Source organism: Adiantum capillus-veneris, chromosome 5 (genome assembly GCF_014529385.1).
Source record: "Adiantum capillus-veneris isolate H3 chromosome 5, ASM1452938v2, whole genome shotgun sequence".
In the NCBI taxonomy this organism is placed as follows: domain Eukaryota; kingdom Viridiplantae; phylum Streptophyta; class Polypodiopsida; order Polypodiales; family Pteridaceae; genus Adiantum; species Adiantum capillus-veneris.
In genome coordinates, this window is record NC_140935.1 from 39,862,302 (window position 1) to 39,879,450 (window position 17,149).

General features: G+C 44.0%; 1 protein-coding gene across 1 annotated transcript in view; it reads right to left on the reverse strand.

Moving 5' to 3' along the window:
• LOC147457174 (uncharacterized) overlaps positions 1-10,287 on the reverse strand; it is a 104,558-nt gene extending 94,271 nt beyond the window's left edge. Inside the window, exons 1-3 of the mRNA XM_086513286.1 lie at positions 10,221-10,287; positions 9,922-10,109; positions 9,755-9,844 (exon numbers count right to left, since the gene is read on the reverse strand). Coding sequence (XP_086369412.1) covers positions 9,755-9,844; positions 9,922-10,109; positions 10,221-10,287 — 345 coding nt within the window. The remainder of the gene's footprint in view (positions 1-9,754; positions 9,845-9,921; positions 10,110-10,220) is intronic.
• Positions 10,288-17,149: the final 6,862 nt, after the last annotated feature.

Consider the following 17,149-nt stretch of genomic DNA (forward strand, 5'->3'; position numbering starts at 1 on the left):
TATGTAGAACACCATCCAGGTCAGCCAGGTGATATGTGCCATTTGGAAAACACTCCACTACCTTGAAAGGGCCTTCCCACTTAATTTGAAACTTCTTTTGGAAGGTGTTGTCCAGCTTACTATTGTAGCGCAAAACCAAGTCATGTTTCTTGATACCCTTACTTTTAACCTTTTCATTTATCTTTGCCAAAGCCCTATCTTGCATCTGTCCATAATGTTCCAATGCACTCATCCTATCCAACTGAACCTCTTGTAGTTGTAAGAGCCTCTCTTCGAATGCATCACTAGGCGGCCCAAGCAACTTCTCTAACATCTTGACCGCAGGAAACTCTACTTCCACAGGCAATAGTGCTTCTTTTCCATACACCAAATGAAATGGAGTAAACCCTGTACCTGTCTTCACCGAAGTACGGTAAGCCCATAATGCACTAGGCAATTCCAAATCCCAATTCTTTCCTTGGTGCTCTGTCACTTTCGAAAGAATCTGTACCAACTCACCATTGAATCTTTCATTTAAGCCATTACACTGTGGGTAATAAGGAGTGGTATGTTGGTGCCTAATCTTCATCTTTGTGCATAAGAAGTCTAGCAGTTTAGCTCTAAATCCTGGCCCCTTATCTGAAAGTAGCTCTAATGGCACCCCAAACTTGCAACATATTTCATCATACACAAATTTTGCCACATCCTTTGCAGTGATCTGTTTTACTGCTATAGCCTCTGCCCATCTAGAAAGATAGTCCACTGCCGTCAAAATATAGCTTTTGCCCCTGCTTGTGATAGGTAACGGGCCTATTGCATCAATCCCCCACTTTTCAAACACATCAAACGCCATAATGGTTTTTCATAGCTCTGGCTTCAACACTCTCTTCCCAAACGCTTGACACCTATTGCAAGACCTACACCAATGGTGAACATCCTTGTGCAAACTAGGCCATACATACCCCTCTTGCAAAATCTTATGCAAGGTGATCTTTAGAGCAAAATGGCCACCACATGCGCCTTCATGATTCTCTTCCAACACTCTGTAAAGCTCCTCCCGCCAAGGTACACATCTCAACACGAGATCAGCCCCTTTCATGTATAAGACATCACCAATCAATTTGTACCTGTATGCTCTACGCACAAAGCCATACTTCTTAGACTTCTGAATCTCCTTTGGAATGATTCCTGTTAGCAAAAACTCCTCTTCTTGAGCCAAACTTTCCCGGCCATGATAAAGAGGTAAATTGGTCCTCAACACGAATAGCTCCCCAATCATGCCTTGAGCTGCTTCATATGCCTCTCCATTTAGAGCACGTTCAATGTGTCTGATGCTCCATGCTTCGAACTTTTTTAACAGGCCTTTAATTCTGAAGCACATTTCCTTCAATGAGGTGCTCTTGCTCTTCCACACACCCAGCACTTGCTTCACCACTAACAAGGCATCACCTTTTATGCTCAACCTTCGAACCCCATGCTTCAAACAAATGTGTAATCCGGCTTCCAATGTAGCATATTCAGCCTCATTGTTACTATGCGCATCCAATTTGAACCCTCTCTTGCATACTAGCTTCCCCTCTGGATCATAAAGTGCTATACCCCCTGAAGCTGCATCATGGCTCTTTCTGTATGAACCATCAAAGAACAACACATGTGCATTGCTGATCTATGGCACTTCTTCAACTACCTTTCTCACCACCTCTTCCTTAACAATAAGGGGATTCTCCTTGTAGGTCAACAAATCAGCTAGGGTATCCCTTGTACTATCTTCCACTAGAAAAGAGAACTCAAACTCTTGCAGCTCAATTACCCATTTCTTCACCACATTTGACATGTTAGTACCATTAATTAACTGTGGCAAAAAGGCATAACTCGTCAAGAAAACAAAAGGCCGTGGTAGCAAGTAATGACGAAATCGTCGACAAGCAAATATTACACTGGCCATCACTAGCTCTACTTCCGATAACTTTCTCTCCGCTACCAACTTCACTCGACTTGCACAATACACTGGCCTCATATAATGGCTGCCCTTCCCCTTTTGCAATAGCATGGCTCCAATGGCATCATCCCCTACTGATGGATTTACATAAAAAACTTTCTCCCAATCAGGAGCCTGCATGGCTGACAACCCCCCTAACACCTCTTTCACCTCTTGAAACACTTCTTCACACTTGTCATCCCATTGCAATGGATCATGCTTTGCCGCTTGCTGTAATGGATAAAGAAGCTGCGAAGACAATGGAATAAACCGTGCCATGTACTTCACTTTGTGTAAAAAGGTTTCCAATTGCTTCGTACTCATAAGTGATGGAAGAAGAATAATAGACTTCACCTTATCTGGATCAGTCTCAATGCCATTTTCTGACACCATATGGCCCAATAACTTCACCCTTGGCTGTGCTAGATGACATTTCTTTGGATTTAGTTGTCCTCCACATTCATCATATCGAGCCAATACCATCTGCAGCTTCTCATGGTGTTCAGCCCTACTGCTATAGACACAGAAGTCATCCATAAAAGCTTTAACACAACTACCAATGAATGGTTCCAACACCCAATTCGCTCTCTCTTGATAGAAGGAAGGTCCATTTGACAACCCAAATGGCAATACTGTGTAGCAATAGCAGCCCCATGGCGTAATAAAAGTGGTCTTTGTGCGGTCTTTAAGAGCAATCTTCAATTGAAAATAGCCTGAAAAACCATCACACACACTGTACCTCTCATAACCTGCCACTGAATCCAAGATCTGATCGATGAATGGAAGAGGATATGGGTTCTTCTTAGTGGTTGCGTTTAAAGGCTTAAAATCTACACAAATCCTCCACTTCCCATCCTTCTTTGGACTAACTACTACTGGACTCACCCATTCTGTGGTCTCCACAGGGACTATGAACCCTGCCTTCAACAACTTGTCCACCTCTTCTCGCAAGGCTTCCATTTTCTCTTGACCCATCCTTCTTAGCCTTTGCCGCATTGGCTTAGCACCTTCTTTCAGCTCTATATGCATCTCTTCGCCCTTGAACCCTCTGATCTCTTCCTATGAAGTAATGAACAAATCAGGAAAACTAGCCAGCATGTGCAAATATATATCCTTCTCCATAGCTGAGAGGTCTCCACTAATCATTTGTGTCATTAATTCCTGCTTCTTTGACAACTCAACCTTGGTTTGCATCAGCCCTTCAATCACTTCATAAGGCCCTTCACTTTCATCTTCAACTTCATTCGCAAATGCGACTAAACCACACTCCTGGATTTCTTTATCCATCAAAAGAAATGCAACATCAGCATCCTCATCACTGTTGGTAGTGCTATCACTGTCCTCATCTGTCACCGTGGAAGAGTCTTCATCACTAGACTCATCCTCATCTTCATAAAGCTCCTCTAATCGTTTCCTTGTGTCCATATTATAAAGCTTCTTGGTACCTGTCTTTCCATAGAGGCTAATCGTACCATGTCGCCAATCTTGAACAGCTCCCACTGCACGTAACCATGGTCTGCCCAATATAATAGGATATGCTCCCAACCCTGCTGGCATCACATGAAAATCAACCACTGCCTTTGCATCATATGCCTCCACTTCTAAGCTCTTTACAACACCCAAGCATTTTACTTTTTGATGGTTTGCCAATCTGATCCGAAAACCTGACACCCCAGCCACTGTGAGACCCATCTTCTCAACGCATGAGTGTGTTATGATGCATATTTGGGCTCCGCCATCCACATAACCTTGTCCCAAAATTTTCCTTTTATGCCACACATCTACTATTGGACAAATGTCTGGTAGCTCATCCATTGCCAACACCTTTACTGAACCTCTCTCTGGCTCTTTCTCCATTGGGTTAACCATCCTCTTCCACTGTCGCTTTAGCTTAGGCACCATCTCTATAAGCTGTCCAAAAGTAACATCTGCCTTCCTGCTCGTCAGATCCTCCTTCAAGTCATAGCTTAATTGCCCATCCCCTAGTGGAAAATCTGAAGCATGAAACTTTCGATGAGCTCTTCTTTTCCTCTTGGCCTTGACATCCTCGCCTTCATGGCTCTTTCCTTTCTTCTTACTAGGACCTGGGGCACTTCTTCCTTCCTTATCCTCTGTGGTCCTCTTTCCAATAGGCATCACTAATGTATCCTCTAGCTTTGATGCCTTCTCCAAGGTGACTACAATTAGCACTTTTGTCTTTCCCTTTTCCTCCTGGGTCAGTCCACTGGTTCCTTCGTCTCCCTTAATTTCGATGCCATAATCATTTGACCTAGTTAGCACCTGTCTTGGCAATGGATACATGTCTCCCCCCATCCTTGGTGGCTTATCACATTGCGGGCTGATGTGACCCAACTCTCCACAATTATAACATGTGGGCGTCTGCCTCCAAAACCTACCATTGCTTTGTCCAACACCATTCCTAGGCCTTTCTTCACCTCCTGGCTGATTTGCAAACCTCCCTCGACCTCGATTATTTCCCACTTGACCTAGCATGTTTAGGCTGAGATTCTTCATCAAATCTACCATTTGCCTCATGTCTTGCCTTAGCCCATCATCTTGCACTGCTATAGTGACCACTGCTGGCATAACCTGAGTAGTAACAGGAACTACTGGTTCATGATGAACCCCTGACATGCGCCCTTGTAAAGACTCTATAGGTTGAAATTCAGACCTCATTGGCAAAGATTCCACCCCTAACTGGCTCATTTTCCTCAGCTTCCACTCTTTGTTCCTTGCTACCTCTAGTGCATCCTCATATGTCCTAGGCTTCTTTAGCTCCACTCTCCAACGTATATTCTCCCAAAGACCAGCCAAGAACCTGTCCTTCTTCATCATGTCAGGCGGGGGTACCTGTGGTGCTAAAGCCTTGCACATTCGCTCCCATGCCAATGAAAACTTACGTATGTACGCATCTACTGGCTCACCTTCCTTTTGCACCAAAGCCTGTACTTCTTGCCACACCTTGTCAGGATCTTCTATCTTCACAAACTCCACTTCCAACCCATGTCGTAGATTGTCCCAACTCAACCTTACAGGTGGATCAGCCACACGCAACTCCTCTTCAAATGCTTTAGACCAAACTCGTGCATCACTCTTCAAACAAATTTGGAGAAGGCGTAACATTTGCATAGGGTCATGAATCTGGTTGCTAATGCAAGCAACCTCCATCTTTTCCAAAAATTCTTCCACATCTTCATCACTTCTTCCATGAAACTCTGGATAAGAGAAAGCCATGGCTACCCAAATTACGATGCTTTGAGAACCCCTTCGAACACACGTGCAAGAACCCAAAACTTTTCACTACCCAATCCCCAGAAACTTCAATGGAGCTCAGCTTTAGATAAGGACAAACACATGCACATCAAATGAGTTTTCATAGTTAATCATCGGAATGACAACAGGCAAAGGACATTCCAGGATCTCTCTCAATCTTCTTGGCCCAAACATAAAGACTATGCGCTGCTGGAAAAATATCTTCCTGGACACATGAACATTAATCTGAATTCTTTGAGTTAAATGAAAAGGAGTGAACTGAGGGCCATTTTGATCATCCATCAAAGCCAACCATGAAGCTCCCAAGAAGGCACACCTGACTCAACCTCTGATTTTTGCCAAAATTTCAGCAGCATAACAGCATAAATGGCTCAAAAGACCAAGAAACCAGCCATCATAACTTGGAAAAATTTTGACAGAGTTTCCCTAGAAGTAGAGCAGTAGGAACCCAAAATATAGACTGTATATGTATGCATAAACTGCCAACAATAGAACTCAAGCATCAAGTAGGACTCACTAGTACATAGCCTATGGCGAGGTCACAAAAAGGGTGCTCCAGCTACCTGTATCACCGAAAGGATCTCTACATTTGAGAATCCCCCAGCTGAATAAAAACCTCACGCTATCGACCCTCACACGAAGGCTAATGCAAATCGCGTATAGTCAAGTCTCAGAAATGACTATCTTTCATACCAAGTCTCAGAAATGGCTGGGACTGCCAAATACAACCAAGTATGGCTCCACAAATGCGTACAATGGCAGTTTCCACAAGTAACGTACAATCCAGCAGACAATGCGCTCAAATAGGCGCCAAGTGATGCATACCCACAACAACTGCAAGTGACATCACTGCTAGTATATCACTGTACTCCAGCTATCTGTACCTGTGTGAATCACTTGTACCTGTACCTGTCCCTATAACCTGTAACCTGTAATCTGCAACCTGTAACCTGTAATTCCGAATCTCGAAGCTTGAAGCTCGAAGCAGAAGGTACTCGAAGAAGATCCTCAGTGGGGGCACCAAAAGAATGTGAACGGGATGAAAACACACACAGCGCCTCTATAACGACCCGACACACACTCTTGGGAGGATACACACACACACTATGGGGCACCACTCGGCTTAGACAACACACTTGGCCGAGACAGGGAACACACCTCTGGAGTGAGAGGAGAGAGACTATCCACTTGCCCACTCCACACACACACACACCCAAAAAACTCAGCTCAAAAGAGGAGAATTTCTGATGTTTAGATACAATTGAGCTTGGGCCAACACCAATGGGGCAAATAGCTCACACAATATGGGTAAAATAAGTCAGATACAATCACAAACTAGAGCAGAAACTTCGCTCATAGGAGAAATTTACACAGAAAAACAGCAGGAAAAGAGTGAGGAATTTGGCAAAATGGACAGCGCCATCGCATCCGGAACGGCCCAAAACCCCAGTCTACAATGTCAAAGTGCTCAAATCCGACCTCGGATGAGCAGTTTACGGCCAAAACAGGCTCCAAAATGAGCAAAAACACACCTGCGGCTGTTCCTCCTCTCTTCTCCACGTTTTTTCTGGTCTTCTCTCTCTTTTTTCAGTTCCCACACTTAACTTTATTACTTGGGCAGCCTTGGCCTTTTAGATGACCTCAAACGGACCTCGAACAGGCCAAAAACTCACCTCGCAGTGCATAGTTGTCACCTTTTTGCATCATCCGCACACCTGGCACTCAGCTTTTTTCCAATAATGCATCTCGCCACCACGTGAAGTGGCCCCAAAAAGTGGTCCTAATGATGACCTTTCTACGTAACTCTCACAAGAAAACACCCACGTTGTGTCCGTCCTCATCTGCGTGCAAATATTGACCTTGTTCGCCCTCCTGACGCCACTAGATGCCATCTGACGCACCTGCTGACCTCACGTCGTCGGCCCGCGGATAGCTTCCTCGAGAAGTTTTACACGCTATAAACTCCTCATTATTGTAGAAAAACACAGTGGTACTGGTAATAGTGAAAATCGATGCACTATGTACACCCTGTCCTACTTGTACACATGTGGGCCCCACATAACCACCTGGCTAAGGAAAATGGGCAATCCTTTATTTGATGCACCATGCATGTGTATGTACATATGCGCAATCCCTTGCTCCAAAAAACTCCTGACAACGGGTGAATTCTTTAGAGAATTTTGGGATGATCTCAATGTTCAAGTCACACGTTTGGCCAACCAAGCCATTACCGAGGTGTCTTTGGATACAAGTGTGAAGAGTGGGCTTATCAAACCCATCCCCAAACAAGTATGATGTTCTCAACTAAAGCATTGGTGCACTATAACCATGATGCCGATAGCTTACAAAATTATTGCCAAGGCAATAGCCCTCAGACTAGCCCACCTACTGAACAAGATCATCTCTCCCCATCAACATGGGTTCATTAAAGGAATACCCATTTATGACAACATCTTGGCAACAATGGTGGGCATTGAATACATAGCCTACACCAAGCAAGAGTGCATTCTGCTACAACTAGACCTTGATGAGGCTTATGACAGAATAACATAGTCATATATAGAAATTGTCATGGAAGCTCTGGGCTTTGGGCTTCACCTAAGCCGTCTCATACGTACACTAGGGGCTGGTAGCCAATCAGAGCTCCTATTTAATGATATAATTGTGGACTCCTTTGAGGTCAAAAGATCTATTAAGCAAGGATTTCCTCTGGCCCCCTGATTTTTTCCATGGGATCACATCCTCTAATCACGATACTCAAAGCTAGTGCTACGCGAGGGGAGTTGCAAGGCCTGGTTTTACCAAGAAATAACCAACTCCTAGCAAAATTGTTTGCCGATGATTATCTCCTCTTCTTGAAGACATGCCTCAGGTTGTTAGGAAAGCTTTGGAGATTGTGCAAATTTTTTTTGTGGCTTCAAGGTCCAAGTGTAATATTGAGAAGTCAACGTTGATCTCCCTATCGAAACGACTCCTTTGACCCTTTTGATTGGTCGGGGGAGATTGTCTCAAAAGGGAATATCTTCTGGCACATGGGGCCCTGCTTGGGGGTGAATGTAACTCACAAACAAATAATCCAGTGGGTTCTTGAAAAAATTAGAACAAAAATGAGTAGGTGGGAGTATGCTCTTCTCCCATTCAACCCAAATTGGGCGGTCATGAGGTGCGAACAACTTGTAAGAGCCTTTAAAAGGCACAAAACTTAATCTAATATCTCTCTTTTCATTTTTATCATCCGCACATGGACCTCATCTACCTTCACATGTCCTCTTCTCCCTTGTATGCTCCTCACTCTCTACATAGCCATGTCTATGCGCAACGCAATAGACTTCCATAGCGAGCTCTACAACTGGTATCAAAGTGCCAGTGGGTGTTCCGATCCCAAGCCCTGGCTCCTCCCCAACCTCACGTCTCTTGCTTCCCCTGAAGCTCAATCTTGCAATGGAATCTGCAGGAAAATATTGATGTCAAGCAACAAGGTAGCATGTGTAGAGAAAGAACATTGGAGGGGCGGAGGCTAGAGAAACAACACTGTAGGAGCCAACACGTTGAAAAGGGGCCCGGGATGTTCACTAAGTAAAATTTTCTTATATCATGTGCATTCACCAAAACCCCTCTTGTACACATGTTTTCGTAAATTTACAAAAAATTAAAATCCCTTCTATTCAACTCACGTGCTATGTTACATATACTTTAGTGAACTCTCCGGGAAAAGAGGAACACACCCGGAACACAAACGTGACAATGCCTCTCTATAGCCCATGATATACATAACACCCCAATCTATTAGTGTTCAACTTCAAACCAGACACAGTCCATAGCAAACCACTGTTTGCACACATACCAACGCATGCACGCTTAGCATCACCAACAGACAACACACCACACCAAATTTTCAACCTTCACACAACACACCACTCTTTCTTTATCTCTCACACACACAGAGGCCCGGGAAGGCACACACATCTCACACACTGGCACCGGACAATTGGAGCAGAGCAAAGACAAGAAGGGGGCAACACTTCAAACAACTTCACTGGCCATTCCATGTGCCCCATTTTGAATCCCTTTTGGCCTAAAAAACCACATTAGACATACATATCATGTATCACCTTCCTACCCATGCCTTCCATTCCTACTTTTGCACTTTTCCGTGCACCTATCAACATACATACAACTGCTTGTGCCCTCTACTATAGTCGACACACTTTGACTGCACCATCATTGCCCAACCCCCTTGTTGAACATTCATGTTCAACCAATAAACTACTTTATTCGCTTAGGAACTGCAAAACTAAAGAACACTGTGATCAAACAAAAAAAAATTGTACCCTATGTACAAAGCCCTACTCCTGCTTCCCGCCACCAATCCTCAAGTGGGTTTCCCCACCCCCTACATCACAACATGGTTTCCACCTGGATCAAACACCGTGGCTTTGGTCTCTTCCATCCATCTGCATCATCTCTAGTAGTGCTTCACCCAAGCACATAGCCATCCATGTACACTATATGGGGCCATCACACCTTTGCATCTCTTCGAGCATCATGTTGCCTACTTAACATACCCAACTCTACCAGCACATCGATTGATCCAACAAAAGCATCTGACCCTCCCTCCCAACCACATAAAGTAGAGATCCTCTCTAAGGAACCCCGTATCTGGTGGATAACACATTGCACGGCCCACATACCTCCTTTGAAAGCTTGGACACATCCTCAAAATTTCCTTCAGCTGCCATAGAGGACACCTGATGTGTTGTCTCCACCATTGGTTCCACGCCTTCCTCTACATCCACTTCTTCAAACTCAACCCCAACATCATCAAGCCCTTCTTCATTGATCAGCCCTTCAAGGCCAACCGTCACCTCAGCTTTGCCAACTTCATCGCTTCATCTCTAGCCAAAGAAGGTAGAGAATCATCCTCTACTGCACTATCCTGGTCATCTTCCAAAGCCAAGTTTGCTTCCTGTTTCATGGAAACACTACATACCTGTTGCACCACTATAGCACATTCCATAGTAATTTTCACAAGCACAACCATCAAAATGGCACCCCATATCATCTTTTCTAACAGGTCCACTTATGTAGGTATGTTGGGATGAAGGCCAAGTGGCCGTGGGAACCCACCCTTACTATTTTTCTCCCTAATCAATACCTCTCCACTAACTCAAACTCTCTCTGCTCTATCTCCTTCCCCAATTCTCTTCTCCCCTCTCTTGTATGCTTACCACTCTTGCACACTCCACATCAGCACCATCAATTGGTATCAAAGCTTTGGTTCGATAGTGGTGGTGATCTCTCGGCGGCATCGAAGCTCGGTGCTTCACGGCACCGGATTGGGCTGATTGGATTGGAGAGATCGAGAGAGATAGGCGGTTCCCGGCTACCTGGCGCGTGCAGCCCCTCTAGGCTTGGAGGGCACCTTGAAAGATTTGGAAGGAATCTCTGTAGGAAAATAGTCGGGCATGTGCACGTCTGTCGCACGTGTTAATGCAAGAAGCTTGCTGATACACTATGTGCGAGCCACAAATGGCTCTAAGCACGCAACTAGCCTAAACTAGTAAGCTCAAAGATGATGATGGTGTGTCACTCACCGCTCTACGCTTGCTGTCGTGGAGGATTCCTCGCCCCGAAGAAGAAGGAGCTGATGCTACGCCACGCTCAACCGCTTCGCCGCCGCCATGTCGTCGTTGCAATGCTCGATCGCACACACCCTCTCTCTCTCTCTCTCTCTCTCTCTCTCTCTCTCTCACTCATACACACACACACACAAGGAGATGAAGAAGAAGAAGATGGAGATGGAGCAAGAGCACTCTTCAATTGCACAAATGAGAGAATGAGTGAATTTTAGGTTTAGTTGACTTTTATATGAGCTCGCCCCATTCACACTTGGGCACCCATGCTTAGCCAACTAATCCCTTGAATGTTCCAGTTAGAGTGCACCTCTCACATCGACGATCACTCTTACCCTTTTCCTATTGGACCGACAAGCCCGGTACCTGACCCTACCAAATAAATAATACAACGCCCTTTGTAGGTGATGTTAGGTAAAGGCGGTGTGCCTCACCGTGCTTTGCCCGTGTCTGCCGGCCAGTGTCTGGCTACCCACATTTATCTCCTTATTCTTTATACATACAAAGAATAAGGAGCTCTCACGTACATTCTCACAAGGTGCTCACATAGTGAGATTTGGGAGCTCCACTTACATTTCGTGTCATTCTCTCTCTCTTCCTCTCTTCCCTTCGCACTCTTTGCACATGCGCACCGCATTCGCGCACTCACAATTGGCATCAGAGCTTTGGCTTCGCGACAGATGGAGTGCTATAGAGAAGTGATCTTTTGGCTACGGTGAGCTTGTTTTCGGTGGAAGCTTGAGATCGGTGAGCAACCACCAAATCTGTGCTCATGGAAGCTTGAGGGACATTCTCAAGCTTGAGGGAAAAGTGTATTGCAAGTGTGTATGCTTTTTGCAATCATATTTGCAGAAAGAATGCAAATTTTCATTTTCGCAGGTCATTTTTAAAGCCCAAAAAACAGTGTTTTTTGTATAACTTTTGCATACGAAATGCGATTTATGTAAGGTCAGGGTGTAACCTGGGGTTTTGGCACGCTCCGGACGCAATGTTAATGTCCATTTGAGCTGATTTTGACCTCTGAAATTTCTGCAGTAGCAACAAGTTTTTGCTGCTTTTTGGGTCGAAAATAGTGTTTTTGACATATCTTGTACACTCTGACTCAGATCTATATGATCTAGGGGTCTACCCCAGGGTTTGTCAACGTTCTGGACGCAATGGTGATATCAAAATTTTGAAATTCTGAACTCTGATTTTTTGACAGCAACCTGTGTTTTTTTTGACACACAAAAGATTTGACACTTAAGGGCTTGTATACTACAAATCATTGTGTAGATTGCATCTGGGGTTATGTACGTCACATTGTGGAGTCCATTGGGTGCTGATTTAACTTGCAATTGTGTATACAACTGTTGATTTGGGATGTGGTTCTTGGACTAAGGCACATCCGTATGCAGTTTCTCGGCACATGGTTTTGTGTTGATGTATACTCTATGTGGGAACAAATGTGGAGATGTGGAGCCATCATGGCTAAGTATTTTGGATGCATGGTTGATGCTCGTAGTTGAGCACTTGTTTATGCGCATCCATTGAAGCTTGTTTATGCAAACAAGTTGACAGGTTTTGTCAATATTTCGTTGAGTGGTACTCCGACTAGAGCGTGCTTGCTCTTTGTATGACTTTGTGAGGTGATTCCGGATGACTACATTCCCGGATTTGGCCATTTGGACATTTTGTGTTATCTCCATTTGCGGTTTACTATTGAGTTTTTGCTCCAATTACAAGGGAGAATGTGCCAAAATTTTATCAAATTTGTTTGCCTATTGTAGAGGCTTGTGAGCTTAATAGTTTGCTTACTTTGTCTGCTTGAGATAGTGGTCTGCTCTCAGGTGGGAGAGTTTTGTGATCTCGAGCATTGTTTGCCATTGTTTGGCACGGCCATGAGAGACAATTTTTTTTGTTCACGACGACTGACAGGTTGGTATTGTGGCCACAAGGGGCATATTAGGCGTCGTTGCTTCAGGTATATGAAGCAGCGGAAGAGGCAGATGCATGGTGCTACTATGAGGATAGATGCTAGAGAGTATGCATGTGACGGGCATGTCACTTTTGAATCTAGCTTGCCTTTAGACTACTTTGTGTCTTGGGATAGCACATTGTCTACACGTTTTCTACTAGACAAGCATGCAATTTTTCACGTGATGCCACGTCGTGATTTGTTTTGCTATTTCTCTAATGGGAGACTTGGTTGTGTACAGTTTGCTGATGGTTCAACATATGACATAGAGGGTGCTGGAGATGTATGCATGTCTTTACCTAGCGGTGCATTGTTTACACTACGAGATGTAGGTTATGTACCAGGACTCAGTCAGAGTCTCATTTCAGTGCGTCAGTTTTGCAGAGTAGTGGACATTGTGTATTGCTTGAAGAGCGGTCATTTTAGCTACATAGGGGATCACTGGTGATAGCCAGAGGTGCTAGGAGTGGTCTGGTATACCCTTTGCATATTTTTGACACACAAGGCGGTGTAATCTTTGTGTATTTGCAGCCATGTTTGGAGCGAGAGACGAGGCGTGTCTCTTTTGTGGATGTGCTGCATGGAGAGCACGTTGTGCATTTGTCTTGTGGTGACGTTCACACAGACAGTGGTATCTCTGGGAATGCACAGCTTTGTCAGTCATCAGTTGAGGTGACATCAGTTAGCCAGAGACCGATGCATTGTTCTATGATGCATCTGATATGTTTGAGGGCGACAGTGTCCTTCAGAAAATTGTATGTGATTGCAGTGGTGCTGATTTTTTGGTTTTGCAATCATTCTCAGCAGATATGCCCTTGCCAGAGGATGCTGACATGGTGATGCATAGTCAGGTGGTTCCTGATGAGGATGCATATGGCACTGAGGTTGCTGACAGGGATAGGTTGGCACACATAGTGCATGTTTTGTCGGCTTTCCGGTGTCTCATGTCTAACCTTTTGGTCTCTAGACCTGATCTTTCTTATGCGGTTAGTGCATTTGTAGTGGGAGTTGTCAGCCGTGCGATGACTGACACTGGCATTGTGCATTGTGGAGCCATGCAGGTCGTCACTCGATACCTTCATCATGAGTGTCATCGTAGATCTAGCCCTAGTGGTATGCATGTTGCATCTACATTAGAGCATGTTTGGAGTGAGCCAATGGGCATAGGTTGAGAGTCCTCTTGTCTCACCTCTTGTATATACTAGTAGTAGGCTAGTCTTCTTGCCACTTATTGGCACGCAGTCTTTAGTGGGAGAATGTTAGGTAAAGGCGGTGTGCCTCACCATGCTTTACCCGTGTCCGCCGGCTAGTGTCTGGCTGCCCACATTTATCTCCTTATTCTTTATACATACAAAGAATAAGGAGCTCTCACTTACATTCTCACATGGTGCTCACACAGTGAGATTTAGGATCTCCACTCACATCTCGTGTCGTTCTCTCTCTCTTCCTCTCTCCCCTTCGCACTCTCTACGCATGCACACCGCATCCGCGCACTCACAGGTGATAGGAATGTTCGTGAGGGTTAACATGCCCCCCTTCCTGATGTAGATTCCGTCCTCGGAAGCTATTGAGTTGAAGCTTGTTTGTCGAGGTGGAAGAGCATTTGAGATGAATGTCCTTAGCCTTCTTCAGTCACTGCAAAATCAAACAACATTGGCACAGTAATTGCATTCTCATATATAATTAAAAAGCATATGCAGTTGTAGGCAGACAATTTAACAGAATTTTAAAACCATTTGTCAGCAATAAACATTAAATTGCAATATAATCAAACGCATAAACAGTTGTAAAGGTAAAAAATTAAACAAGTTTGGTGTCTCTAATTTAACGGTCGAAAGGCACTAAAGATCGACTATTAATACCATAGGCAAGCTTCTGAGTTTTCTCTAGTCAATTAAGTTGTTTAATCGCAAGAGCCAAGTATTTCATGTCCGAGGGCTGACTAGAGGCTATACCTAGAAGACCTTGTAGTTAAGCTACAATAAAAGGAATTTCTCATGAAATCATCGGCTGACTGATTACCTTTTCTTTGACCCCCAAAGTCTTTTCACAGTGATTCAATTTTGATGTGTGTGCTTATTTGTATGCCTTGGGTTTTTTGTTTTTCAAGGAAAAGCGCCCACACTGGGAACCTCTAGGGCTCTAGTACCATAGGCAATACATGTGAGTGGAGTACAAAATCAAGCTGAGGTTTCTCTTCTAGCTTAAGATTTTACATTGTGGCACTTTGATTTTTTGTTTGTTCATTTTCAACATTTTAATTTTGTAATTTTGGGGGGTCATATAACACTGTTACCCTCCCCAGGCTCATCACACTAGTAAGCTCCCTTTATAATACTTAAGCTAAAGGTCAATAGGGACTAAGCCCACTAGAAAGCCCTAGTACATTTACACAATGCTGCCGGATTAAGAACCTAAGTAGCCATTGATTATTAGGAAGGCATTCCCCATGATATTAAGAGAAGATCTCTAACGCCTACCTTGGTCAAACTAGCTCAGTCGGACTGCTTGATTTTTAAACCTAGACAAGTAATTATGACAAAAGATTACATTGAATTTAATGTTTGATACTAAGCAAATGTGCTGGATATTATGCTATCAATCACAATTAAAGCAGACAAACATGGATGCAAAAAGATAAGGGGCAACACTAATGGACAAGAAACACCTGTTTGTGTTGATGGTCGCGCTTGATTTGAAGTGTGAATGAGAGAAAGATCCCATGAAGATCCAAATCCTAACAACAGCAACACGTTCATGTACACACTAAGAAACACAAAAAATATGTCTAGGAGGCACATCAGGGGGAAAAGGTACCAACACTTATTGAACCCTAACCTAATTATTTTCATTCCCCCTAGAGAGTCAAGGGAATAGGATATTGTAGAGATTGGGGCGAAACCCTAGGGCTAAACCCTATCCTCATCGTCGAGAAAAACAAAGTCATCATCCCTGAGACCATATGTGCCATTCGTATAATCATATAAATCTTCTTCATCATCAGAGGCACTAATGTTTACTAAGAAGGTCACTAGACGCCTATAGACATCTTGGTCAAAAGGATAGGCTTTTGCAATGGGAGATACACTCTCTACTAAGTATGGATCAATCGTGGTCAACAAGAGATGTATCAGCCATTCTAACTCCTTGAAATTCCTCTCACATGCTAGCGTACCTACCAAATCCCATTCACAGGCAAGCATCGGAAAGACCATGTGAAACATTCGTAAAAAGTAACGAGGGTACCTCTCACCCAAGGCAGGAGTGGATGACTCTAGCGTACTAGCCATATCTGTACACGCAAATAGATGATGGTTAGAGTGCAAATATTACAAGGGTCGTGTTCTTGTGCATAATGTGTTTTGATGATTTTGTGTTATGGCTCTTGCTCTTGCTCTTTTTTATCTTGTTTTTGTGAGTATAAGGCTTTATATATACATTCCCTAAGATTGGGAGATTGAGAGGTCAGGGAGAAAGGTTGAGAGGGGAGTGAGTGAATGATGACTGTCAGCAAACACTCCCCCCTTCCTTGGGTAGATCATACCGTTTGAAATGTGCTCGTCACCCTTTGAAACCAATTGTTCCAATTGGTAATAGGTGAGGATTTCTGCCAGTAGTTTTCTATTGCCTTAGGTGCCTCGTCGAGTTACAAGGGTGATAAGGTACTCTCCCAGGATCGAACTTGAAGTGGTTCACCAGGTGATTCTTGAACACTAGGAGGTGTGGATTCCTTTGTAGCTTTACGGAGGTCCACTATTGTAGGTGGAGGTTGTGTCGAAGCTTCTATTTCCATATAGGAACTACACGAAGAGCAAGAAGCTTCATTTGATTTCCCTGTTTCTGAGCTAGGTGGAACAAATCATTTTTTCTTCGGTACCCAAACTAGCTCTGGAGCAGGTGTGTAGCATTCCGTGATTTTTTCCTTTCCACGATCTTCAATTTGTTTTGGAGCCACAGAATTGAGCTCACATTGGCCCGGTGACAAGTAAGAGCACAATTTACGTTTTGGCACCCAGATTTGATCATTTCCTTTATAGTAGCCTTGGACTTCCAATAGTCGTTTAGGAATCCACCACCACGTTTCCTTACATTTTTTGAGCGAGTGGGACGTTTCTTACAAGGCTTCTATTTTTTAGCACTAGCTAGGGTCGCTAAAGAAGCTTTAGGGACCCACTTGTATGTTTTCTTCGTCATATTAGGATGAGTCTTGTTAGAAGCTATATGCATTGCTTGTAGCATATTTAAGGGTACGGGCATTTCATCCCCCTCAGGTGTTACCCAGGTTGTCCCCCTGTTTCCCCAAGTGTCTATGGTTGCTGCTAGGTGGAC